The sequence below is a fragment of the Martes martes genome, assembly GCF_963455335.1.
Source record: "Martes martes genome assembly, chromosome: 11".
Taxonomy (NCBI): Eukaryota; Metazoa; Chordata; class Mammalia; order Carnivora; family Mustelidae; genus Martes; species Martes martes.
In genome coordinates, this window is record NC_137899.1 from 28,774,177 (window position 1) to 28,800,543 (window position 26,367).

At 35.9% G+C, this 26,367-nt stretch overlaps 1 protein-coding gene across 7 annotated transcripts in view; it reads right to left on the reverse strand.

The window, feature by feature from the left end:
- CACNA2D1 (calcium voltage-gated channel auxiliary subunit alpha2delta 1) overlaps positions 1-26,367 on the reverse strand; it is a 499,615-nt gene that overhangs the window by 190,796 nt on the left and 282,452 nt on the right. For all 7 annotated transcript variants that reach the window (XM_080818060.1, XM_080818058.1, XM_080818059.1 and 4 more), the window contains exon 5: positions 3,128-3,169. In XM_080818060.1, the coding sequence (XP_080674186.1) occupies positions 3,128-3,169 (42 nt within the window). The remainder of the gene's footprint in view (positions 1-3,127; positions 3,170-26,367) is intronic.

A 26,367-nucleotide genomic window follows, 5' to 3' on the forward strand; every position in this document is an offset into this window, starting at 1 on the left:
CACTTTAATCTTCCCCAATAAAAAGTTTTAGTGCAATATAAATTACCTTCCACTTCTTAATAAGTTCTCAAAAGATTTACATGAAATAGTAGAATTTCCCAGCAATTTTGACCCCGCGAGCAGTATTCCAACAATATTCTGAACTGCAATGAAATGTGTAGATCACCTCATCACCTGGAGCATGTCATAGGTGAGAGGCAAACAGTTCCAATTTTAATAAGCCTTCATGCCCTACGAGTGAGTACAATTTTAAGGGTGAAACGGAGCATGAACCGAAGTCTCCGATTCCTATCCTAGCCCTCTTCCTACTATGCAATATTCTCTGTAAATTATTCTGGCACTGTTCTTATTTATATATAAAGAAGTGAAAATACTTTCTCCAAATCCTGAGCATCATTTTTTTTTTTTTTCTGGGCACCATTTTTAAGTTTTAAATTCTAAAGTTGATATTTTGCTTTTTATAGAGTCTTGATTTAACTTGCTAAACCTCATCTCTTGGCCTACAAGAATGATTCTTTTTTATGGGTATATTTATAACCCATGGTAATAATATAGAGTTTTGGGATGGGAGAAGGCAAAAAAAAAAAAAAAAGAAAAAGAAAAAACAAACACACGGCAAGTTCACTAGGTTCACTTGCACTAATCCCTTTCTCTCTTACATAGGCTTTTATTTGAATATATGAATAAAGATCCGTGCAGGCAAATTATGAACCTAGAGTGCTGAGCACATCTCAAGTGTTAGCAGTACTCGCCCCACGCACACTTTTCCATTTATAACGGACGTATTGCTAACTTCGCAGCATAGTGATTGAATACTATGAATTTTACTATTGAACTATTCAATGATACCACTGAGTACTAACTGGAGATGGCACTCCCTAAAAAGTTACATCTCCATCTGTGCCTACGATTATTAAAATCTGGAGCACAGAAAACTCGCAATTTCTATGCAAAATAAAAGAACTTTCTAATTAAGGAGCAAACTTGAGTAAAAAAAAAAAACTGTTTTAAGTGACATCAAAAATTGGACTTCTTTCATTAGTTTAGAGGAAAGAAAAACATATTTGCAATTTGGTATCATCATCTTTAGGCAACACTCAATTCGCAGACTGGACCAAGCATGTCAATCCATCCACTTTTTTTTTTTTTAAATCCAACCACTTTAATTACCACGAAATCTTTGTCATAGTTTTACAAACTAACTGCTTTTAAAAAGCTGTAACTCGTGTAGCACCAAGAAGGCTGATCGAGACTTAGCATATGCATTTTAAACGACCACATAACTTTTAAATATTAAATACTAATCCTAACAGTGAAACAAAATGTCTGTTGAAAAATAATACTCATTCTAACACCAAAAAATAAACTATTTTTTAAGAGTTATTTATTTTGAGAGAAAGAGAGAGAGAGAGAGAGCCAGTGCGAGCAGGGAGGGAGAGGCAAGGGGAGAGAGAGAGGAGAATGTCAAGTAGACTGCCTGGTGAGCCCAAAGCCCAGAGCTGGGTTTCATCATCTCCAGACCTGAGCCATCAATATCACGACCTGAACTGAGATCAAGGGTCAGACCCGTAACAGACTGAGCCACCCAGGTGCCTCCTCATCCCATTAATAAACTATTAAAACATTTTTTCTTAGCTGTTGGTTTGTCCTTAATAAACCTCCTACCTCATTAAAATGATATATATAATTATCATAAAAGGATACCTGTTATCATAAAAGCAGCAGCAAAATACCTATGGCTAGTAAAAAGAAAACACTTTTTTTTTTTAAAGATTTTATTTATATACTTGACAGAGAGAGAGATCTCGAGTAGGCATAGAGGCAGGCAGAGAGAGTGAGGGAGAAGCAGGCTCCCCACTGAGCAAAGAGCCCGATGTGGGGGGTTCGATCCCAGGACACCGAGATCATGACCTGAGCCAAAGGCAGAGGCCCAACTCACTGAGCCACCCAGGAGCCCCAAAAGAAAATACTTTTTAAAACAATCCTAGTTCTTCATTTATTAAATGAAGAAAACATAATCTCCTCCTTTCTTCATAGCGTCATCATAGGAATTAAATAAAAGAATTTGTGTAGACCTGTTAGCAGCATGCAGGGAAAATTAGTGCTCAGTGAACTATGAAGGTTCCGCAGAAGCAGTAGCGCGATTTGGAAAGATGTGGCATCTCAAGCAAACTACCTTGTATTGTTTTTAAATATTTTTTGAAGGCCAGCTTAAATAGCTGGAATAAAGTAGCATATACACATATTTTTTGATTCAGATTAAAAAGTGAATAACAAATAATATATTTTTTTATATTTGTTTTACTTGTCCACTGATAAATCACTTCAAGCTCACGGAAGAACACGGAAAACACAAAAAGCCCTCAACAAACATTTCTGGATACACTCATTAGTGCATATACATACTTTCCCCCAATAAAAAAGTCACAGATACGAGAATTTAAATGAACTTAAGTGTAAAATTTTGTTTTGTAATTTTGCAAACACTTCCACCATAGCTAAGTAATTACAACATCTCCCAGAAGTCTGTCCAAAGGTGGCATCATAAGAATTAACTTCTCTGTGCTAAAATAATCCATGTTGGAACATCATCTGAGTATGTACATGACAGTCATCAGTTTAAAAAGGCAGACTGAACACCCACTAGGCTTCAAAAATTGGCTGGGCAAGGCCAGCTGGTGCACCATTTCTAGGGTGTCATTCACACTTTAGGGAAAATAAGGGTTCCCCCTGGTGTGTGCAGGTCAGGCCAGAGGAGACCTGCCTTGTAACAAGAGTTGGGCGACAGAGATGGATAGGACCCAACCTCAGTCTGCCACATGACTAAAAGAGTGCAGGGTATCCGAGCCAGTACAATGGACTGAGGTCTGGACAGGGACAGAGAGAGTTCAGATCCAGAGAGACACATGGCGTTTCCATCCCAGAAGAGGCCCAGGGTAATTTATTAAAGATCACATAAGCCCTAAGATTCATCATTACCCTGTTAGGGCCAACCAGTAATACTGCTTAACGCTATAGAACGTCTTCTGAAAAACTCAACCTGCTAGGTCAGCTTGTTCTGTAACACCAGTCATCCCAGTGCATTTCAGTTTATCTTGAAATTTAATGTGAAACTTTTAATACTCACATCAAGATCATCCTTTGCATTGTAGTAGACAACTTCATTGCTCTATAAAAAAAAAAGAAAAGAAGAGTGCTTTATTGATATGAGTAAAAATGTAAAAATATACTGGATCAAGCACTGAACACATTTTAGGCATATTTTAAATAATAAACCTCTCATGATACTCTTCTCATAAAACACTCCACAAAGATCCATAAAGATTAGCCAATATTTTCTAAAAACATTTTAAAACACTGTATCTGTGATATTGAAAAGTACATTCTGCACTGAGGAAAAAATATCTCAGTATAGGTCTGAGACCCATTTGTCAAGAAAAAATAAAGAATGCATGATGCAAAGAAGTTATATACATACACTTACAACACACACACACAGATCCCTAAATCATGAGATTATAAACAGAATAATTCAAGAAAATGCGAGAATGCACCTTGTTAATACTTTGCTGACAATGCGACTTTTAAAATACAGATATATCGCATGTTGAAATTAGTAAGGTTATCTCGACGGTTCCGACAGAAATTTCTTCATGAGATTGAGAAAAGGGATCAGGAATAATTGAATCTAGACAGCAAAAAAATCAGATTATCTAACACACTGATACTATCATATTCTCCCAAAGTGGTGAAGGAGCATTGGCTTTTCAAGAATATATGTATTCAGACATTTCTGCCAGCTACCAGTGTTGCTGAAATAACGCCAAAACTATAAATTACGGATATAAATCGTGTTACAGAATGAAAATGGAAAGGAAAGAATGAACAAAATGGTGGTCAAGGAATTTAAAAGTTTTATTCTTTGAGGCTTCAAGGTTAGCTCTATGCACTGTTAAAATAATCCACTTATACTAATTTATTTTTCTTCTCTTCTCCTGAACTGATTGAAAATATAACCCATGTTCCATACATTTTCAGTAGTAATCAGAGGACTATGTGAAAAATGTGTTTTTCTGTGTCTCTTTAACATCAAAAACATGGATACTCTAAAATTGTATTAAAAGAAAATGCAATACACATTTTTAAAAAGAAAATTTCTCTAAAAAACTCAATAGATCAGTGCTTCTTAAAATATACATCACCTCCACTACAAATAACTAGTTCTTCAAGACATTTCATGGCCATATGACTTTAGAATAAACAATGAAGTTAAAACCTTCTCTTTTTGGCTCCTGAGTCTCAGTATATGAATGTACATCATACATTTTCAAGAATAAAACAGATCTTGTGTTTCTCAAACTTAATTGCTGCCGAATCTGTCTCCTTTTTTAATTTGCAAAATATATCATGAGCCTGAAGTTCTATAAAAGATTGCTCTAAGACCAAATAAACCAAAAACTGTATTAATAAATAACAGAACACATACTTCATGATAGTGAATGAAATCATGACTTTGAATTTATTTCATTTAGAATCAACAGCTCTAAAAATTACCATTTAATTAATTCTTTTAAAAAGAACTAAGTAGCTAAAGAATTTAAACATGCATAAAAGTTGTACTTCCTGAAGCGTTTCTTACAGCATTAATTTTGTAACAAAGTTAAAACACAAAATCAGAATTCATCACATACACAAAGCAAGAGAATCTTCTGAATCCACCAGAGCCCCAAATCTAATTACTAGTTTATTGATCCCTCTTGCAACTCTGTAATTTATACTTAGGAGACAATTTTCAACTTAAAATGTGGATTTCATCAAAAGATAAAATATTGAATAAGTTTATCTTCATTTTAGACTTTATTTCTGCCAACTCCTTCCTCATATTTACAGAACTGAAATGTAGAAAACAAGGTGAAACTGCATTAAAATTTTAAGTGATTCAACATCATTCTTTTCTTTTTTTTTTTTTAAGATTTTTATTTATTTATTTGACAGACAGAGATCACAAGTAGTCAGAGAGGCAGGCAGAGAGAGAGGAGGAAGCAGGCTCCCTGCTGAGCAGAGAGCCCGATGCAGGGCTCGATCCCTGGACCCCGAGATCATGACCTGAGCCGAAAGCAGAGGCTTTAACCCACTGAGCCACCCAGGCACCCCAACATCATTATTTTCAACAAACATTCATTAAATATCTAAGTTAAATGTAACTATCCCTATCCTTTAGATAAAATAACAGATACAGATCAATTATATAAAACAACTAATATGTTTAGACTTACATTTGTCCCATGGCACTAGAGCGAATGGACTAAACTGTTTAATTTTTTTCTTATATGTGGCACAGGTTCACATATAACAAACAAAAAAGAGAATTTAATTAAATCTAAAATTAAGAATATCATATACAATGTCAAAAGAGTATAAAGTATGATAACAAAATGCTAATTTTAACTAAAACTATGTATTTTGATTCTATTACAATAAAGTGTGCCTGAAATAAAAATAAAAAGAAAGAAAATCTAAGTTTGAGAATTTTTCACATGTTTTTCCTCTTGTTACTACACTATATTTTATGCAAAATCCTATTACTTCTCCTCTAGACACTCTATATTGCTTCTAAAACTTATGCAAATGTGTTCTGCAAAATTTATTTGAATTTTATGCATTTGCACAAGGCTTTCTAGACTCCAGAAGACACAAGATCCTCAAAACTCATTTTATTTTTCTATTAAGTAAACTGGGAAAACAAAACCAACACGTTAGTCATAAAATTATACTGCATATACAATAACCATACTGATTATAACTGGGATATTTTATATTTCTACTTTTAAAAAGCTTCCTTTAGGGGTTCCTGGGTGGCTCAGTCAGTTAACTGTCTGCCTTTGGACTAAGTCCCATGTCAGGGTCTCCACTCAGCAAGGAGCCTGCTTTTCCCTCTCCCTCTGCCTGCCGCTCCCCCTGCTTGTGCACACATCTCTCTATATCTCAAATAAATAAATAAATAAATAAATAAATAAAATCTATTTTTTAAAAAAGGTAGCTAATTAAATACATGTTCTTAGACAGTTTGTCATGATTTAATAGAAGAACAAAGACCATAATGGAATTGCAACTGATTAAGTCCACTGTCTTCAAACAAAATTTCTTCTTCACCCATACGTGTTTCTCTAAACCCTAAACTTTGCAGTGAGAGCATGCACATTTCATCTATTCCCTGATTTTACCTAACAGAGAAGCTCAACTGATCCCCTTCCGTAAGCATAAATCTATACAGGACATCAGGATTTGGGGAAACTGTCGTTGCATTGAATTTGTCAAGTGTAAGCACACTTACATGGCAGTATGAGACTGAAATTAATGGCAAACATTCACAGAACATTTAATTTGTATAACCATGTATAAATAATTTGTCCACTCTCAGTTCCTCATGCTTTCTTACAGAGAATTACAATTATCTACTTTATTGTGGCTTTTGTTTAGGGTTGAAGAGTGGCTCAGAAAGAATTTTAAATATAAGCTTGAGGAAGAGTCTAATTTGGTGAAGACATAATTCTCTTTCCTATCATATTCATTTATAGCTATCTCTTCTGCTATATAAAAATACATGACATGTGTAGCTATGTTCAACTACATCAGTCTGAAATCAAATCGCTCAAAATATATCCAAACCGAATCCCAACAGGATTGGGATAAAAGATAATTCTCAGGAATAAAGGGCAATCCACACTGAATCAGCCTAATTCTTATGTTCTGGTGTCTTACCGGAGCGAATGTCAGTTAAAATTACCACTGTGCTAAAAGAAAGTTAGACCAAATTTTATAAAAACAATTAAATGCCCTGAGGAGGGAAGAATGAAAAAAAAAAAAGAAAGAGGAGGTATCAGTTGAATTCTTTCTTCCTTTACAGGGTCCCCTGCCTCCGTCCCACTTAGACTGTATACAAGGAGATTTTGGGGTCTCCCAACCAACAGAGGGAGCCACACCTCACTCATTCGACAATACTTTGGTGGCCTCACTCTGTACTGTTTCGGAGAAATAAAAATGAAGACTATGCCCTGACTGTAAGAAGCAAGTTTCTCACCCTCCTGATACACAAGTGGCCAGAATATCAGAGTCAGTTGCTCTGATCTGCTATAATTGAAGACTATCTCTTGTCATCGTTGGATGACATGACCACACAAACTGAAACTTTCTCATGTTTCAAAACAGATGAGAGTTAAGAACTTTGCAGAGCTAAAACATCCACTTCTATTTCTAATCAATTCAAGCATGTGTGGATGTGCATGTGTGTTTCTCATTCACTCACCTATCCTACCACTCAAAACTCCCTCAACCCCTCTGCCAGAAAATAGAGTTATGTCAGTTATCCCTTAATATTTTAAAATTATGGCATATAAGCTAATTATCATAGGCACAGAATACAAAATTGAGTCATCTTGTTTCTCTACTATGCTTCTGGCTAGAGGTTTTCATGCAAATTATTAAACAACATCATCTTGGAAGGTATTTACACTCCAATACAAAAGTTTTTAGTGGATTTTAGGGTATTACACGCAGTATGATAGGATAAAGCCAGCAACAGCCTCAAACCAGATTCAAGATTACTGAAACCTTTAGAGAGCTATTTTTCATCATTTGAGCACCACCAGATGACAAGAACAAATTGTTTTGTTTCTGATTTTTAACCAAGTAGTTTAGTTATTTATTATCTCCTCCAAACAAATTTACCCAAATGGTCCATGGTAATATAATACTGCCGCTTGCTGAAATTTAAAGCTTCCCCTAGCAAGTTGAGAGATAAATTACTTCAGTGCCCATTGTCTACTGGGAGTCAAAATTAAATCTGGGCAAAACAGACCATTCCATCTTAAAAACGTATATTGTGAGTGACAGTCCCTTACATGCCACTCTCCTATAAAAGCTGGCCTCTGATGAATAGAATAAATTTATGGTAAACATCGGAAGCAGAAGTACAAAGCTTCCACATGGAAGTGAGATGGTGCCAAAGATTTAAATACTGGAACCGAAAATCAGGATTTTAGAGCCAACATCTGAAATATATGACACATTCAAAATCCAAATAGAGATTAAATTCCTGTCCAATTTACTAATTCTCTTTTCTTGGCTGCACACTTGACTCTGCCCATGATCCACAGCCTGACAAATGGTGAGCAACCGTATTGTCTGCTAAAGTTGCTTTTTTTAAAAAAAACACTTTTTTTTTTTAAGATTTTATTTATTTGACAGAGAGAGAGAGAGAGAGAGATCACAAGTAGGCAGAGGCGGGGGGGCGGGGGGGGGGAAGCAGGATCCCTGCTGAGCAGAGAGCCGGATGAGGGGCTCAATCCCAGGATCCTGAGACCATGACCTGAGCCGAAGGCAGAGGCTTAATCCACTGAGCCACCCAGGCGCCCCTAAAAATCCCATTCTTAATTGTTTATCACTCTTCCGTTTCAAAAAATGAAGTCAGTTAGACAAATATTAAGGACACTCTTGTAAAAGGAAGAGGAAAAAAAGGATACTCTTGTTATCAATGAGTTGTGTTAATGGTTCCTGCCTACCAAGATCCATACTGTGTAGCCCATATCAATTACAATGTAAATATCCTGATTCATACATCTTTGTAACAACCTGACCTGCTAAACCTACACGCCACTGCCATTGACCTGCGCTCAAGTCAACCAGGGTACACGGGACGCAATAATCATAGCACTGCAACCCTGTGTGAATACAAGAACTTAGGAACCTACTATGTATGTGTCATTGCGTGTGCATGCATGTGTGGTGGGGGGCGGGGGCGGCTAGTGGTTGGTGAATGTGAACAAATCTTCCCAAAGAGAGCTGAGAGTGGCTGATGCAGTAAATTAAAGACAGGGGCTTTTGGGGAAAAAAAAATTTTTTTTAAATCTTATTTTTTTTTTTTTTTTATTTGAGAGAGAGCAGGAGCAGGAGTGGGGGAGGGGCAGGAGGAGAGGAAGAAGCACAGTCTCACTGGAGCAAGGAGCCTGACACTGGGCTCAAGAGGTGGGCTCCATCCCAGGACCTGAGTGGAAGGCAGATGCTTAACCAACTCAGCCACCCAGGCACCCCCCAAAAAAGTATTTTTTATGTCGCTGGATACATGAGCATGCTACTGATGAAAATAAAAAGGAAAACTAAAGATGGGCACATTCCATCTGGATGTCAGTGTCAGCAGATTACTGGACTGAAGGCATGAGAAAAACCTACATTCACATCATGACAAAAGACAACTGATATAAAGTGTCTAGCACAGTGCCTGGCATACAATATTTGCCCTGTATGTTATCAACTCTTATTCTGTATACTGAAAAAGAAAAACCAGGAATATCCATAGAAGTTATCTGTTAGCTTTAGCTTGTAGTTATATATGAACTAAAGTAAACAGTTATCATTTATTTTTCTTACACTATTTAGTATGCTCTGAGTCTATTTAATTAATTAAAGTCCTTTCTTCAAGGATTCCACAGAGCACACTGGAGAAGAAATGTGATTTCTAGTTGCTGTTATTATTTTAATCTGATATATTAAATGAGGTAATTCATTAAAAAGTCTAATATAGGGGTGCCTGGATGGCTCATTTGGAAGAGTGTGCAACTCTTGATCACGGGGTCAGGAGTTCGAGCCCCATGTTGGGTATAGAGACTACTTAAAAAAATTTAGAATAAGTCTAATACAGATGGTAATGTGTGAAGGTTTTGTATGCATCCTGTCCATTAAATCTGTTACTGTCCTTCAAATTTCTCTGTGATTCTAAATTTACTCTTTCTAAACCCACATCTCCTTTACATCTCCATCCTCACACGCTCCTGCCTGGAAAAATTCCAGCTCTGTATTAAACCAAAAGTTTGTGCATCCATTTGAACACCCAAACTGGGGCATCTGGCTGAAGAAAATTATATAAACGCCTTTGCACAGAGTAAGTCAATGGTCCTCATGTTTTAACAACCATAGTAAACATGAGGATTTGCTTTGTTAGATTTTTTTTTTTCCTAGTCAGAAACTCTACTGACTATGAAGAACCATTTCTTCCAATCATGTGATTTGGTTGGCTGGCAAATTAGACTAGCTCACTTCTCTGACCAGAGAAACTCAGAGATGCCAAAATCTATGCAATGATAGTATCTCATTTCCCTATTCCATTCTTAGGAAGATTCTATTTCTCCAGGAGTAGTTATGGTAAAAGCTAAAATGCTTAAAGTCTGAATCCTTATGTGACAGAGGCTACTTCCGTCTGTTTGCTCTCAGTTATAGAACCAGTAATTTATTACTTATTATTTTTTTTTAGGCTTGTTACAACTGATAGTACTAATACAATACCACAGTCCCTACAATGAGGGTTTTTTTTTTTTTTCCATTCTAATTGTTACTATTAGTCAATACTATTTGCTTAACTGACAGAGCCATCCAAGTTGCTCCAAATATAACAATTTATTAGGGCGCCTGTGTGGGTCAGTTGGTTAAGTGCCTCCCTCGGCTCAAGTCATGTTACCAGGATCCTGGGATCGAGTCCTACATCAGGCTCCCTGCTCAGCCAGGGAGCCTGCTTCTCGGTCTCCCTCTGCCTGCCGCTGCTCCCCCCTGCTTGTGCTCTTGCTCTCTCTCGGTCAAATAAATAAAATCTTTAAAAAAAAATTCTATTAAAGATGGAAGTGTGATACTGTTGCTAATGGTGTTCAATGATCAATGAATACAATAGAAAAATACAGAGAATCTATTCTTTCTCTGAACTCTCAAGCATTCATTCATAAGAAATATATACTGAGCATTATACACATGTCAAACTTTATGCCAGAAATCCAAATACGTGTGTTTTAGAGTGACTGTTAAAATTAAACTAGTGAGACACTAACAATGAAGTGTCTAATATTCTTTGAGACACGTTCCTTTGTCTTATCTGTTCTTTTAATGTTGACTTATGTTTTAAAATGTGAATTTAATTTAATACTAATTTTTTTTAGCTTAATCGAAGAAGAAAGAACTGGAAAATTACTTTATCCTTTTTAAAGCTTACTTCTACTTTCAGCAAACAGCATTTTACATTTATTCATCAAGTAACTGCTATTATGTATGTGTAATATTACAGTTGCTATGTTCTTTAGGTTTCCATTATGTTGCTAGTAAATTGAAGAATTCCTTAGTAACTGCCCCAGCACATTAACCAATCAATGAGCCAAAGTCCTCTAAGAAGAGTCGTCACAGCAAAAGATAATAGACCCAGGTGTCTTTGCTATAGCTAATTACCTAATTACAAAGATGCTCAAGTACTCCATCCCCAAGCCATACTATGAGGCTAGCAACACAACTGGAAAGATCACCCTACATGGAAAAAAATAATTGTAATATTCGCCAAAGGAAATGTTCATCACTTCTGCATAAAAGCAATTTAAAAATAAATTGAGGGAAAAAAAGAGAGAAGATTAAATTCTTTTGATTTGAATAGAGACAGCCCTGTATTATGTGTCTATTCAGTGCTTGCACAAAGTCTGCGATGTTGTATGAACTACTACTGAACGGACAGATAAATGAATAAATTAGTAACATAAGCCTTGAAGGAACTATCAGAAATTCTAGACTAAAAAGGAGAACAAAACACACACAAACGTACATATGTGCACACACACAATGCATCAGACTAGAGAAAAAGTATGTAGCTTTAATAAAAAGTTCCAACTAAGTCAAAGTGTACACCACTTTCACTCTAAAAGAAATCAAAGAGGAATTCCAATTGGGCTGTGATTTCAGAGCTCCTTGGTTGTTGAACTTCAAAGATCAATTTCTATTAAACAGTAAAAGCTACAGTAATTTATTTCTTTATCTGATAAACTTCAATAGAATCTGCCTGTAAGGTTTTTTTTTTTTTAGTGCTTCAAATAAAATTGATAAATATATGATTTAAACTGCAGAAGAAAAGCAAAAGCAGAATATGAGAAGATAAACATATTATTTTTCTTCAGCTACCAAATCCCCCAGGAAACTCAGCCCAGAATTGGACAAACACATCTATAATGCTGAGGAACTTGCTTTAATCTCCTTTAATCTAAAACTCTAATGAAGCTTTGGGTATAATCATCTAAAACATTAAAACTTAATCCCCCAACATATTCTATTTTTTATGCTTCTTCCTATTGACTTTGATTTTCTTGACTCATGATCAAAGTTAACAGCACTTGATCATAACAATATATGATGTCCTAGTATTAGAGTCATGTTAATTTGTCCAATTGTAATATTAGCACTGCCTTTTCAAATTAATCATTGTCAACTTCAGAAAATTATCATACCAACACAATCTATCAAGACTCAAACTATGACCAATCTTTTACTAAGCATAAAATAATCTGGCCAAAATCAGAGCTTTAAAGAACATTAAACTAATAACCATTATATCAATTTAGTTTATCTTTCATTGGGTTTAAGGGACTGTATAGGATGGGAAAGAAGGAGGAGAAGAGATTTTGATGATGTGTGCATTACATGAGGGGCATTTGCATATACCATTAAATGTTATATAAAATTTCCTGAATTAATTAATTAATTGATTGATTTCCATAATGCACCTGGGTGGCTTAGTCAGTTAAGCGTCTGACTCTTCATTTCAGCTCAGGCCATGATCTTGGAGTCCTGGGATTGAGTCCTGTGTCTGACTCTGCACTGGGCTTGGAGTTTGCTTAAGATTCCCTCTCCTTCTCTATCCCTCCTCCCTGTCATGTGCATGCTCTCCCCCTCTCTCTCTAAAATAATAATAATAATAATATTCTGACTATATCACAGATATGATCTTATTGAAAATAATAAATTGACAAAAACATAATTAGCCTTATATCATGGTATCATTTTGCTTTTTGATTTCCTTTCCCTTCTTCCTCTCCATCCCAACTCCCCACTATTGAGAGAATCAGTTTGGCACTCTAAGGTAATATTGGGGTTAATATAAATACACCGTTGTTCGGCCCGGGTATTTCACTAGGTTTAGGTTCCTATCAGGCAGGCAATAGTTTTAAAAGCCAGTCTTATTAGAGAACAGACTTCTAAATTTAAGAAAATAGGTAACTTTATATAGAAAGATAAAACTAGAAATTCTAAACCATAAGCGAGAGTTAGAACACAACATATGGAATAAGGGATGTTCCTTACCATGAGGAAATAACTGCTGAGACTTTCCTGAGTTGGGTTGGAAGTGTACAGAGAGCATGAAGAGTGAAATATACATGGCCTAGCTCCTTTTACCCATAGAAAACAGGAAGAAAGGAAAGAATTGGGAGAAATTCTAGAGGACAGGCAAACTGCTACTTTTCCTCCTTGGAATTCTGGAATTATGGCCTTTTCACACCTGGTGTATAGCCATGAACCTTTCCTTGTTGTGGAAAATTTCCCCCACTTTCTCACTTCAAATCTCAGTTAAGTGCCCCTGTTAATATCTGTCACAGCACCTTCTGACGTCTTCCTCCTCTCTAAATCAGGGAGAACAACAGTAGGTGGGAACCTCACTGGTTTGTTGTGTGGAATTAACAAGTGAAAGTCAGATCCAAAGATCAGCTAAACCCCCTTCCTTGACCCTTGTACTTACCACACTATATTGTGTTCACTCGCCTGAGCACTGCAAGGGGAGAGACACTATCTTGATGGTCTTTGTGCTCAATGCCTGGCTGGAGGTCCATCAAAAATTACATGCCAATGACTGAACCGAAGAAGAAGCCTGCCTTCCTCACAGTTGCTGAATGGCCTGCTTAATGATCTTTATCCTCTACAGACAAGGTCTTTGAGAACAGGTTTCCATCCCTGCCTTCAGTTTGGTTCCCCAGAAACAGACACTCGATTAGGATTGAAGCACAGATAATCAACGAGAGAGGTGATCTCAGGACATAATAATAGGAGAGTGGAGAAGTGAGACATGGAGACAAAGGATTTCAATGTGATGTGTATTAAAGAGCAGGGAGGCAACTGGGGTTCAGTTCCTATGGGAATCACTGTTCATCAAGGGTAGTATTCACCAGTACTGGTCATCATTGCTTGGAGATGTTTGTTTCCGCAAATTTCTGTCCCCACTGAGGGCACTCAAGCAAAGATTTGCAGATGCTTGAATAGAAAGCTACAGGAGTGAGTGAGTGCGTGTGTGTGTGTGTGCGTGTGCGCGTGCGCGTTCACGTGTGTGTGCTGAGAAGATGTGGGCCAGAAATCAACATCTATCACAGACACTCAGTGTTGTAGAAATATTTACCGAGCACATGACTGAGTCAACAAATGGCTTTAAGCACTGACTAGTTAACAGTGTGACTTTCTTAGGCTTTGGTTCCTCAACTACAAAGTGATGACTCAGTTGATAAATATGGTCTCTAGAATCCTTCCACCTATATATTTTGATATTTCCACTGAGTAAGTGTTTTGTTTTAGATCACACACGAAGATTCAGGAGCTGCGTCCGTCTCTTTCCTTCAGCGAGGCTTTGATTACTTTCTCTCCTCCTGTGAACACGCAACAGAATTTAAAGAGCTCTCTTTTCGTTCTGAAAGACAAAGGTAGTGCTGCTGCTTCTTTTTTTTTTTTTCACTTGAAATTCCTCTGACATATTTCTTTAGAAACAGGTACAAGTGCAAGAAGCTCTACATCATTATTTTTCTTTATATCTTGAAAGATCAAGTCAAAGTATATTCACTTATCTCTGAAAAACAATAACCATTTTTCTAAGGATGCAGGTGTGGAGATAGAAACACTCGCCAAATAGCTTGCATGAACTGCTTTTTAAGATGTAAATATGAAAAAAATCAAACCCCTTTACTCCTCCCGAACAACAACCTGGCCATCTCTCCATTAGAGCATAAAGTAAGTGTTCTAGATCAACCGCTGCTACCTTTCATTAATATAATGGAAGACTATTCATGTATGTTTAACTAAAGTAGAAATCACAGTTTTTTTCCTAGGGGCTGGATTATAGTTTAAATCTGTACTACCTCTCTGTGATAGTTTCACTAACAGTACAAAGAAAGGAAGGCTGCTGCAGAAGGAATGAATAGAATAATTTCTGACATTTCAGAAGACCCCCCCCCATTCCAGCTGAATAACACAGAACCACTTTGGAAACAAATAAATTCCTACCAGTCTATACTTCATTAGCCTAGTTTTAGTAACTGTATTTAATTAAGTTGTATTTCAAACAGCTTTTTTTCAATTCAAACTCTTCACTCAGATATAACTTGTCTCTAATTAAAACATGCATAATTGTTAAAGTGTTAATTTATGAAAGCCACAATCCAAAAGATTCTCAAGGAATTCAGAAGACTCTCAACATACTCTTCGTTGCATTTTGTCTGTTGTCCAAAATTTTTAAAAAGAGGGACGGAGAAAGGAAATTCTGCGGACTAGGCTTCTTCCCTCAAACGTACTTTATACATTATTCATATTGATTTTCATAATGTGCAATTTTTTAAAGGAAATGTAATCTTTTTTTCTTGAGAGTATTAATTAAAGACATTTTTCAAAATATTACAGAGTTGTACCAAGCAGAGACAACATGATGTAATACAAAGGACAACTTAAAAAATCTGAATTCTATTTTTCAGTTCAATTATTAATTTGTTGACAAACAAATTAATCTCTCCAAAGTTGTCTGTCTCCTAATTTATCACCTGGACAAAGAGCTCCAACTTTAAAGGGTGGCATGATAATGTAATGGTATAATTTAAATGAAAAAACGTTGTAAATTTTGAATACATATATACATACACATGTATATATATATATATATATAAAACTAATATTATTATCTAGTATTCAAATTATATTTAGACTGTTTTATACAATTATAACCAAGGCCATGATTTAAGTTCCCAGAAAATATTTATGTCAGTAATATAATTATACAAAAAGAACACAATAAAAGAAGTTGAAATATCAAATAAAATTTTCCAGAAACAAAACAACAAAAAAAGGCATTCATCTTGGCTAAGAACAAGCAATGAAATTTAGATAGTTTCAAATAAGAAACTGAGGACAAAGGAAGATTGATCAGCTAAAGAACTTGCCTAAATGAAGATATTTCAATCACAAGAGGCTGGTGTCTCTTCAGTGGAGAGCAAAAATCCTGCAGAGAAGCCAAGCCAATTATAGAGTTGTCTACATTTTAAACACATGCTTCCAGATGTGTTACTGAACAAAGGAACACATCAATGTACTCATCTTTTGATCATACTGGCTTCTTTCCTAATGCATAAGAAAATCAGTATGAAAAATATTTTACATATAAAGAATCAAGAATTTCAAAGTCAATATCCAGGTGAGAAGTGGGAAGAGAAGGTATTAGCAGCCAATTAAACTTTACAAACACAATTTCCTCTCTACAAAATTAGAAGGCTGTGTTTTTTCCTCCAATCTGTTGTATATTTTGGACACTTTCATGGATTATTTGTTTGGTAAAAACAGAGCAGTTCTAGAAACACCCAAGAAGAACAAGTAAACTAAAAGCATGGCAAGTGAAATTATCATTTATATCTTACATGTCAAAGGTAAATTTTTCAAACAGTATACAATAGATGAGAGAGACCTAAAAATGATTAATCAAAGTTGATAAGTATTAATATACATTATGTCCTCTCCAGTCCCCTACAAGTAAATGATAGAAAAATCAGTTATGTAACTGACCTAGTATTGTTTACAAACTTAAGTTTAGAATTCCTCAGAAAAAGAAATCATAGCCTAATAAATATAAAAAGTTGAGGAAACCTTGGGCTAAGAATTTTTAGGTATGAGCTTTAGAAAATCTTAGTACTTTGGCACTGAGAGATAAAATAGAGATCAGAGGACACCCAACTGAATGTGAATTTTGGATAGTGACTTTTTTTTAGTAAAAAGTATGTTTCGAACCTATACTAAAGATATATTTGTTGTTTATCTGAAATTGAAATGTAATCGGGCACCCTATATATTATCTACTAAATCGAGCAACCCTACTTTGTAAGATACTATTATATCACTTAAATATATTCTATACTATTTCCATTTTATTCTATTTCTAACAATTTTTAAATTAAACATTGTTGCAGGAATGTTTTGGAAGGGACGGAGATGCTGTACTGTTGAACACTAGAAATTAAATCTGGAACAATGATTTCAAAGAAGTGACATCAAAATTACAAACTTCTCTAGCCTTTAGAAAAATCTTTAGTTAAATGCACTGTATGCTTCAATATTTCCAATTTTACATATAGAATTATCTGGCATTGTTCATTTAATTTAATTCTCGTTTTGAAGTACATAAAGGCATCATCAAAAGGACTGCATCTATAATTCAGCAGCAGTTTGTTATTTATTAATCCTCTGAGAAAAGTCAGAAAAGAGAAAGATGGCGGTCATACCTACCAACCCACAGACCACCTAGGTTGATGGCCATGACCGGACCAGCAGGCTGGTTACCCACTTAACTTCAAACCTATTACGTGATCCTTCTTTCTTCGCACACCAGGTCAGACGGTACAACTTGCCCAGAGAGAGGTTATTCCTGCTGCCAATGGTACATGAAATGCTGACAACTTGGCAAAACCCACAAGAATTTTAAGTGACACCTAAATAATGTTGTTCCTGTGGCCACCAGCTATTTTGTTGAGAAGATTGTAAGTCTAGTTTCCTTCAGAATGCATGAAAAGGACACAGGACTATTTGCAATAAAAATTTTAGACAGTTATAATTTCTAAACTAAAGACAAGCAAGTCATATATAAACAAAACCGCTAACAGAACTTATAATCCTGAAATGAAGCATTAAATTTAGCCATGAACTAACTATTTGACAGACTGGAAGAAAGGAAATTGTGATTAGTAGCATCAGTCTAGTCTGATGAAAAGGATAAACAAGATTTTTCCCTTGAGCCATAAGCTTCTTCTTATACCAAAGCCTAAAGGACATTGAAAAATACAATGGCCATAGGCTTTCAAAGGTGTTTTCTCAACAAACACACAAAAAAATTCTTTAAATAGTCAGTCTCCCTACCCCCTCTGTCTCCATACACTTCCCTACTGAATAAGTATTATATGCTTGTATACACAGACAATAGACAACGATCTAACACCATTCTTTCAGATTTTTTAAATATTTGCCAGCACAAAACTTTAAGCGAAATATTTTAAGAAATATGTGAGTCTTACATGTGCAGAGGAAAAAGAGAACCTAAGATGACCAGCCCGCATTTTTCTTCCCAAAGAGAACACCACAGCACGTGGAACATAGACGCATGCTCACATAAATACTGGAAAGACTTGTGCTGAGCTTAAAATGAGGTATAAAATAGGATTCCAAAAATGAATGCCAGCTGATCTTTGTAGAGCCGGTTTTCTAAAACAAGATATAAACAATAATAATGATCATGTTCTGTACATTTATTATAATTTAGTCTGGAAAAGTATACAATCTCATGTAATACTCTCAATGATCAAGTAGATGGATATTACCATAATCTACAGATAAGGAACTGAGGTTTAGGATGGTAAGCCAATTTCTCAGAGTTTCTCATTGAGGAGCAAAATAGAATTTGACTCTAGATCTAGCTAATACAAAAAAGCTCATATAATTTCCTCTAGAGGAGTGAATGTCCTCTTTTCATTTACTCATATCACCCTATATATTCTACATGCAGATATAATGCATATACTGATAAACAAAGAAGCATCCTTAGTATGGGAATACTAAGTCTTAAATCTCTCAGTTTCTAAATAGCAGTATTCCCTCCTGGTCATCTTCTAAAACAGTATTTTTTCATCATTAGTGAAAGAAAATGAGCTCCTCAAAGCTTAAACTTTCTCTAAGTTGGTCTCTGGGCTTCTTCACATCTCCCTGACTGGTTTTTGCCAGGACGCCCAAGTGTAAGGCAGATGACCTAAAAAGAAGAATGACAATTCAAGACTGAAAGGGTGTAAAAGATAAGGTTTCATCACCTGAAAAAAAAAAAAAGTGTGAAAAATTACTGTCTTCCTTACTGTGAAATACTGTGTATTTCATTAGAGGGCAACAAAAATAGCTCAAAGTTGAGGGAAACACAGTCAAGAACGTCAGCAAAATACTATCATTTTTGAATAGCAATCTACTGAGCATGTCATGTTTGCTTAGATAATGTCATTATTCACACGTTAATAATATTTTATTTACCACCTTCTCTAATTCTTCAAACATTCAATTTACAAAAAAAAAAAAATTGGAATGTGAATAAAACAGGTGCAGCTGCTTAAAAAAAAAGCAGGTTTAGAACTACAAATGAATTTTTATATCATTAAAGACTTGGCATCAATATGTAAGATTTAAAAGATTAAACACACACCAAAATGTAATTGCAAAATATCTAATGGTGTGATTTAAAAAAAAAAATGTACACAAAATATGGATGCTAGGCAGTCCACTTTATGCCCACACTTCTGCTCTAACTCAATAAACCCTGCTTTTAAATTTAGCAACAATCAGCACATACAATGCCTATTTAATTACCTGTTTTGTTGACTTCTCTTTACTTTTGCTTTCTCTGTACTTTCCGGTTTCAGGTATCCTAGCAGGAAGCCCTTTGTAACCAAACTGCCTTGCACAAGTCAACCTGCAGGGAAGCTCGCAAGCCCTTTAAAAGTTAAACTCTTGCCCTATGTCAGTTTCTTCCAAGCTGGGAAATCAATCTCAAGCAACTCAGAAATCAGTTCTGATTTCTCTATGTAACCAACAGCACTCTATAATCCCACATAATATATTGCTACCTGAGTTTTAAAGGAATTATATATCTCTCCAGATACATTAACTGCACCTCTTAAAAAGTATATAAATAATTGAGAAAACTATAATTTTACTATGACAGTAAAGAAACTCCCATTTTCTCCTCAAAAAAAGAGATGTTCATATACACAATCTCAAATAACAGATTCATACACAAAATCTCAATAACCAAACTATTAATCACAATTAGTCACTTACATTTTCTTTCCTTTCTTTATTTTGAAGTGAGATAGAAGGGGAAATGAAATGGAAAGCCAAGTCGATTTCTCTCTTTCACAAAAATATGCCTCGACTTCTTTTGCTCAAAGGCTTTAGTAAATATTCTATAATCTACTGTGAAAGTTGCTTAAAATTTATAGTTTCCATATCACCAAGTTGACTAGCATTAACGTGACTATGTAGACTTCCTCTCAAACCATGCAACAGATGTTTGATACCCTTAGAAATCAAAGTAGTTTGATGAATTTAATTCGCTCAACAGTAACCTTGAATTTTACATTCCTGAAGAGGTTTAAAGCTGTTGAAAGATACGGCTTTCTTGGCACTCTCAGGCAGAGCTATGAATTATAGTACAATTGCCCATCTTCATTCTAAATTCACAAAGCTTTCAACATAGCCAAGCAGTGTTTTTGTAGATAGACCTTGGCTTTTCTTGTCATTGCTGTTTTTTCCTGAGAGTCACAAAGCATGAATCAAGGCAATTTATATTCTTTAATGAAATACCCTTGACATTTGAGAGCACTGAGAAAAGAAACAGCAGCAAGTAGGTCATACAAAGCCCCCATGCCAGAGAATCCAATGTTCTAAAGTTCCACGACATTCTCTTGGTGTTTATTCCATTGCCTTCAGATAAGAAAATAGACAGTTTGATGAAAATGGCATACATTGTGGATATTCATTTTTGGATTAAAAGTATTCAGTTTCCCACCATTCTGACTTGCAACCACAAACTAGTAACTAATTATGAAACAGAATATAGAATTAAAAGTCCACAAGATGGGGTGCCTGGGTAGTGCACTCAGTTGGGTGTCCAACTCTTGGTTTCTGCTGGGAGTGTGGTCTCAGGGTTGTGAGAAAAAGCTCCACATGGAGCACCCATTGGCCTCTGTGCTGGGCACCAGTCAGCTTGGGATTCTCTCTCCCTCTCCCTCTGCCCCTCCCACTGATGCTTGCTCTCTCACATTCTCTCTCTAAAAATAAGTAAAATGTTTTTAAATAGTTAATAAAACCCAGCAAGATAAAATAAATTTTAGAGATTAAAGTCTACGTTATCAAATGAAAAAGATAATTTCATGAATCAGGATTTCAGAGAAAGTTCAGGAAGCAAAGGAGCAGATTCTAACATAGTACCAGAATTCCTAACTAGAGCAATCAGGCAAGAAAAAGAAATAAAAGGTATCAGAACTGAGAAGGAAAAAGTAAAATTGTCTTTATTTGCAGACAATATGATTTTATATACAGAAAATTCTAACAACTTCACCAGAACACTGCTAGATCCGTTCAATGAATTCAGCGAAGTTGCAGGATACAAAATTAATACATAGAAATCAGTAGCATTTCTGTACAACAAAAAAATTTCTGAAATACAAATACAGATATTGATTCCATTTACAAGAGCATCAAAATAATACAACATTTAGGAAAAAAACTGAACCAAGGAGGTGAGAGATATCTATGCTGAAACTACAAAATGCTGATGAAAGAAATCAAAGATACAAGTAATAGAAAGATATTCTGTGTCCATGGACTGGAAAATTAATATTCTTAAAATATCAATACTACTAAAAGCCATCTATGGTTTCAATGTAATTTCTATCAAGATTCCAGCTGCATTTTTTATAGATTTTTAAAATTTATTTATTTTAGATTGAGAAAGAGAGAGAATGGAAGGAGAGGGCAGAGAGAGGAGAGAGAGTCTTAAGCAGACTTGCACTGAGCAGAGAGCCCAATATCGGGCTCAATCTCGTGACCCTGAGACTAAAACCTGAGATGAAACCAAGAGTCAGATGCCTAACCAACTGTGCTACCCTGGCGCTGACCAACTGCATTTTTTATAGATGCTGGGGGGGGGGGGGGGGCGTGACTCCTAAAACTTACAGGGAATCATAAAAGACCCCAAACAGCCAAAGAAATTCTGAGAAAGAAGAACAAGCAAAGCACGATGTATCACACAACTCCTGATTTCAAGCTACACTATAAACCCACAGTCATCGAAACGGCATACTGGCCTAAAAAAGAAAAGACTAAGAGAACAGAATCAAAAATTCAGAAATAAACCCAAGCATATATTGTCAAGTTGTTGTGTAGAACAAAGGCAAAATTAATTAATTAATTAATTAAATTAAATTGAACTCTCATGACAAGTACTTGGGATAGGCAGAGTGAAATTTTTCCAGGAACTCAACTACCTCAATGTTAATACTTTGGTAAAGGCAAAAGGCAGCCTTAGCTTGAAACTCATTAGCCCAAACTCCAGGATCCTCAAAAGGTCTCTTTAACATATGAAAACCCTTTGGGTTTTTTAATTTTAATTTAATTTCCCTTTGGGAAATTACCCTTATCTGTACTGCCCGCCCCCAACAGGATATAGGTTAGCAATCATCCTCCAAATATAGGGCCCACTGATAAACACCTGAAGGGTCTCATGACTGAGAGCTTACTAGACAGTAGTAAATGTTCCCTAACAACAGCTAGCCCCCTCAAGGTCCTGGAAGGTTTGCTTCCCAATTACTTAGAGACTCGCGCTATCCCTAACCTGCTGCCAGCTTGAAAGTATATACAAAGTCATTCCTCACAAAACCAGTGCAGCTCTTTCTGCCCCTGCCTCCTGTCCCCATGCTTAAATAAAACCACCTTTTTGCCCCAAAGACATCTCAAGAATTCTTTTGCTTTCAAATCCAACTAATATTTGACCAGGAAGCAAAGATACTCCATGGAGAAAAGACAATCTCTGAACTCATATATCACTCAGAAAAAGTAACTCAAAATGTAATAAAAACTGAAATGTAAGACCTGAAACTACGAATACATGGAAGAAAACATAGGGAACTTCCTTGACATGGGTCTTGGTAATAATTTTTCAGATAGGACACCTTAAAGCATAAGCAACAAAACCAAAATTAAATAAATGGGACTACAGCAAACTAAAACTTTCTTGCACAGCCAAAAACAAAACAAAACAAAAACAAAACATCAACAAAAAGTGAAAGACAACCTTAGGGATGAGAACAAAATATCTGTAAACCATATATCGGATAAGGGTTAATATCCACAATATATAAAGAATCCGTATAACTCAATAGCAAAACAACAACATATAACGTACCTGACGACGATAGCTAACACTAATGTGCCATGCAGAGGAAAAATTGTTAAGAGTTCTCATCACAAAGAGAATTTTTTTCTTTTATCTTTCTTTTATTGTAATCATATGAGAAGATAGCTATTCCCTAAACTTAATGTAGTAATCATTTCACAATACATGTAAATCACCATGCCAGATCTGTTAACCTTACACAGTGCTGCACGTCAATTATTCCTCAATGAAACTGGGAAAAATGAGAATTTCAAAGTAAACCCTACAAAAACTAGAGAAATTTCTGGGAAGCCTCGGGATTAACATCTATGCTATTAAAATAACAGCAACATTGATATTCTCTGTCAGGTGGTTTCATTTCCTTTTAGCCAAAGAAATAGGCTGCAGTCATCTCCAATATATCATTTGGTCATTTTTACTCAGCACAAGGATTATGAGAAAAGAATTTAGCCATTGAGGCATCAAACATACATTTCAGATTTATTACAACTTGGATTCTGTAATCTGTTCTCTCCTGAGTATAACTAATGCTCTTTATTTCAAAACCCAAAAACCCTCAGAACATAAAAACATAAAAATCCTTAAGATTTTCAAATACAAGTGAGGAAATGTAAAATTTATTAGATTTTGCCGATTGTGAGCTGGAAGGTAATGGGATTCCAACATCGATACCAACACTAGGAGTGCAGAAATGCTTTCGGGACATTAATAGGCTAAAACAGCTGTGCGGAAATATACGTGTGTATGTGTTTCTGCTCAAAGCAAGAATAAAATTTATCAAAATCGATATTTTGATTCTGTACTGCCGTTGTTTCTTTAACATTCCACAGTTACGTGTTCTGGAAATCTTTAAAAATATGTTTCCAAAGGGAAAAACAGCACATTTGCAAGCAAAATCAATGTCAACACAGTGTATTGATTATGCAGATGTATTTGTGTTTGATGATGGCAGATTGTTGGACACTTTGCAGATCCTACCTGGAAGCAAGCAGGGGAATATGAGAAAGGAGGGGGGCAGACTAAATTCGATTGTTAATAAAATGTCAGTCATATTTCTTTACCCAACATTGAATGCCATCAATTTCTCCAATAATGTGATGTCATTTGTATTTCCTTTACTTAAGCGTCCCAACCCAGCCTTCACCTCCTCCCTACATACCCACTCACCCTCCCCCAGTTACAACAGAGAACCGAAAAGTCCAGAGGACGAAGGAGAGAGAACAGGGCGACTTCAAGCCTAGAATTCTCCAACCCCCCCAATGCGGGCATGGGGCTCCAGAGGTCAGAGATCCTATAGGGGCTGGGAGGGGAAGTCGAAGGGGCTGGGGATCACTCACCCAGGTCAGGCCCAGGCGGTGGCTCCCAGCCTCACACCATGGGGCAGGGGTGGGAGTGGGGTTCACGCTGGGTGTGGCCTGCTCCGAGCCCACACGCGTGGAGGGCCGGGAACAGGACTTTCTGTGAAGGCTTCCATGCATTATTTCAATTAAGTTTCGAAATAACTCTACGCTATTGGTACCAATATCATTCCCATTTTATCGGTGAAGAAGCTGGCCAAAAATCACACTATAAGAAATAATCAAACTCTTTCTGGCACCTAGGTTGGCAATCCTTTTAATTAGAGTATGTCCCTTTTAACTATAGTATCTTCTGACTTGTTTAATGGCTCAAAAATAATTTTAGACTTACTTTTAAATTAGAGGACAAAATATTTTATTGAAAGAACTGGAATCAGAAGCACACTCTGAATCAGTATTTCTCAAGTGCAAATGGTACCCACCTTTAGGGTGTCTGTTGAAATATCAGACTATTTGTTTTCTGCTTTCTAGATCTTTGCAGTGGTTTACACCATATTTTACTTCCTTCTTCATGTTTCCTAATAAATTGCTTAAAAGTAGAAATTACAATATCCACCTGGTATCCAGGGGATAATCAGACATATATTTGCAGGAACACTGGTGTTAAACATTCCCTATTTTGGCTTGGAAAATGCAATTAATTCTAATACCAGCTAATGTTTTCTTTTTTTACCTAATAAATGATAGCTATAGAACATAAAAGGAAATAAATCCTAGTAGGAAAAAGAAGTGGCAATCATCACATCGCTACAAGAGAAGCCACGATTTAATTGGGTTTTTTTTTCCATACCTTAAGTCTCACTGTCTTCTTGAACATTAAAACCAGTCTGGAAACATGCCAAGTACAGAACATATTTTAGGAGGCAGTTCAGACTATTCATCTTCGTGGAAACCCCAGACTACCTTGGGATTCTCTCTTTTTAATTCTCCCTCATCGTCTTCCATCAAATCGTTAGTTTACCCAGAGATGCCGGAATCCATACAGAGCCATTTTGTGGGAAGGGGAAGGAAGAAAGGAAAACTAACAAAAGACATGCGATTCTAAAATAAAAATAAGAATTAAGACCATGGCTCTTCAGTCTCCGGGGAATTACAGACTTATTCTTTAAAATAAGGGGTAGAGAGAGAGGGTCAGGAAAATCATGCAAGAGAATAAAGGATAGAGGAGGTCTAACGATGAGATTATTTATAAACTGGCAAAGGAGATGCCAGAACTGACAGAAAAGGGGGAGACGCAAAACAGATTATTTAGAGAAGTAAGCTACATGAAAACACGGAAAGCACAGATGCATATGAAAAGACCATCATCCCAGACAGGCTTCAGGAAACCATGCCAAATGAAATGAAAAAAATAAGGATCCTTTAAAAAGACTATAATAGAGCAGACACCAGCTATGGAAAACAGAAAAGGTGGTCCAATTTACATTAAGTCATATTCCTGATGAAAAGAGCATTTTAAAAAAAAAAGGGGGTAGACAAAAATATTCAAAAGGATGCTGGAAGTATACATCTCTGAAATAAAATTAAAACTTGAATACAAAGACACCAAACAATCAATAAGAAGACGTATCACTCCTAGTTCAACCTCAAGACTGAAGAATGTATTAGGAACAAGCAAAAAATTCAACTCAATTCAGGATGGGGTCCAGGGATTAGAATCAGACTGGTTTACGACTTCTTTAGAGCCACTACCAATGACAGAAGACAATGAAACAATGCCCCAAAATTTCAGGTTAAAAAAAAAAAAAAAAAGCCATACTTAGCTCAAGTTTCTTTCAAGTCCAAAATGAAATCCCAGAAATTCTCAATCATGCAAGAACTCAGGGATTGCAGCATCCAATGGCTCTTCTCTGTCAAACTACTCAACAGTAAAACCCATCCAATCAAATTACAAATTAAAGAAAAACAACGTTATAAAGAAACAAGGTCTGTATG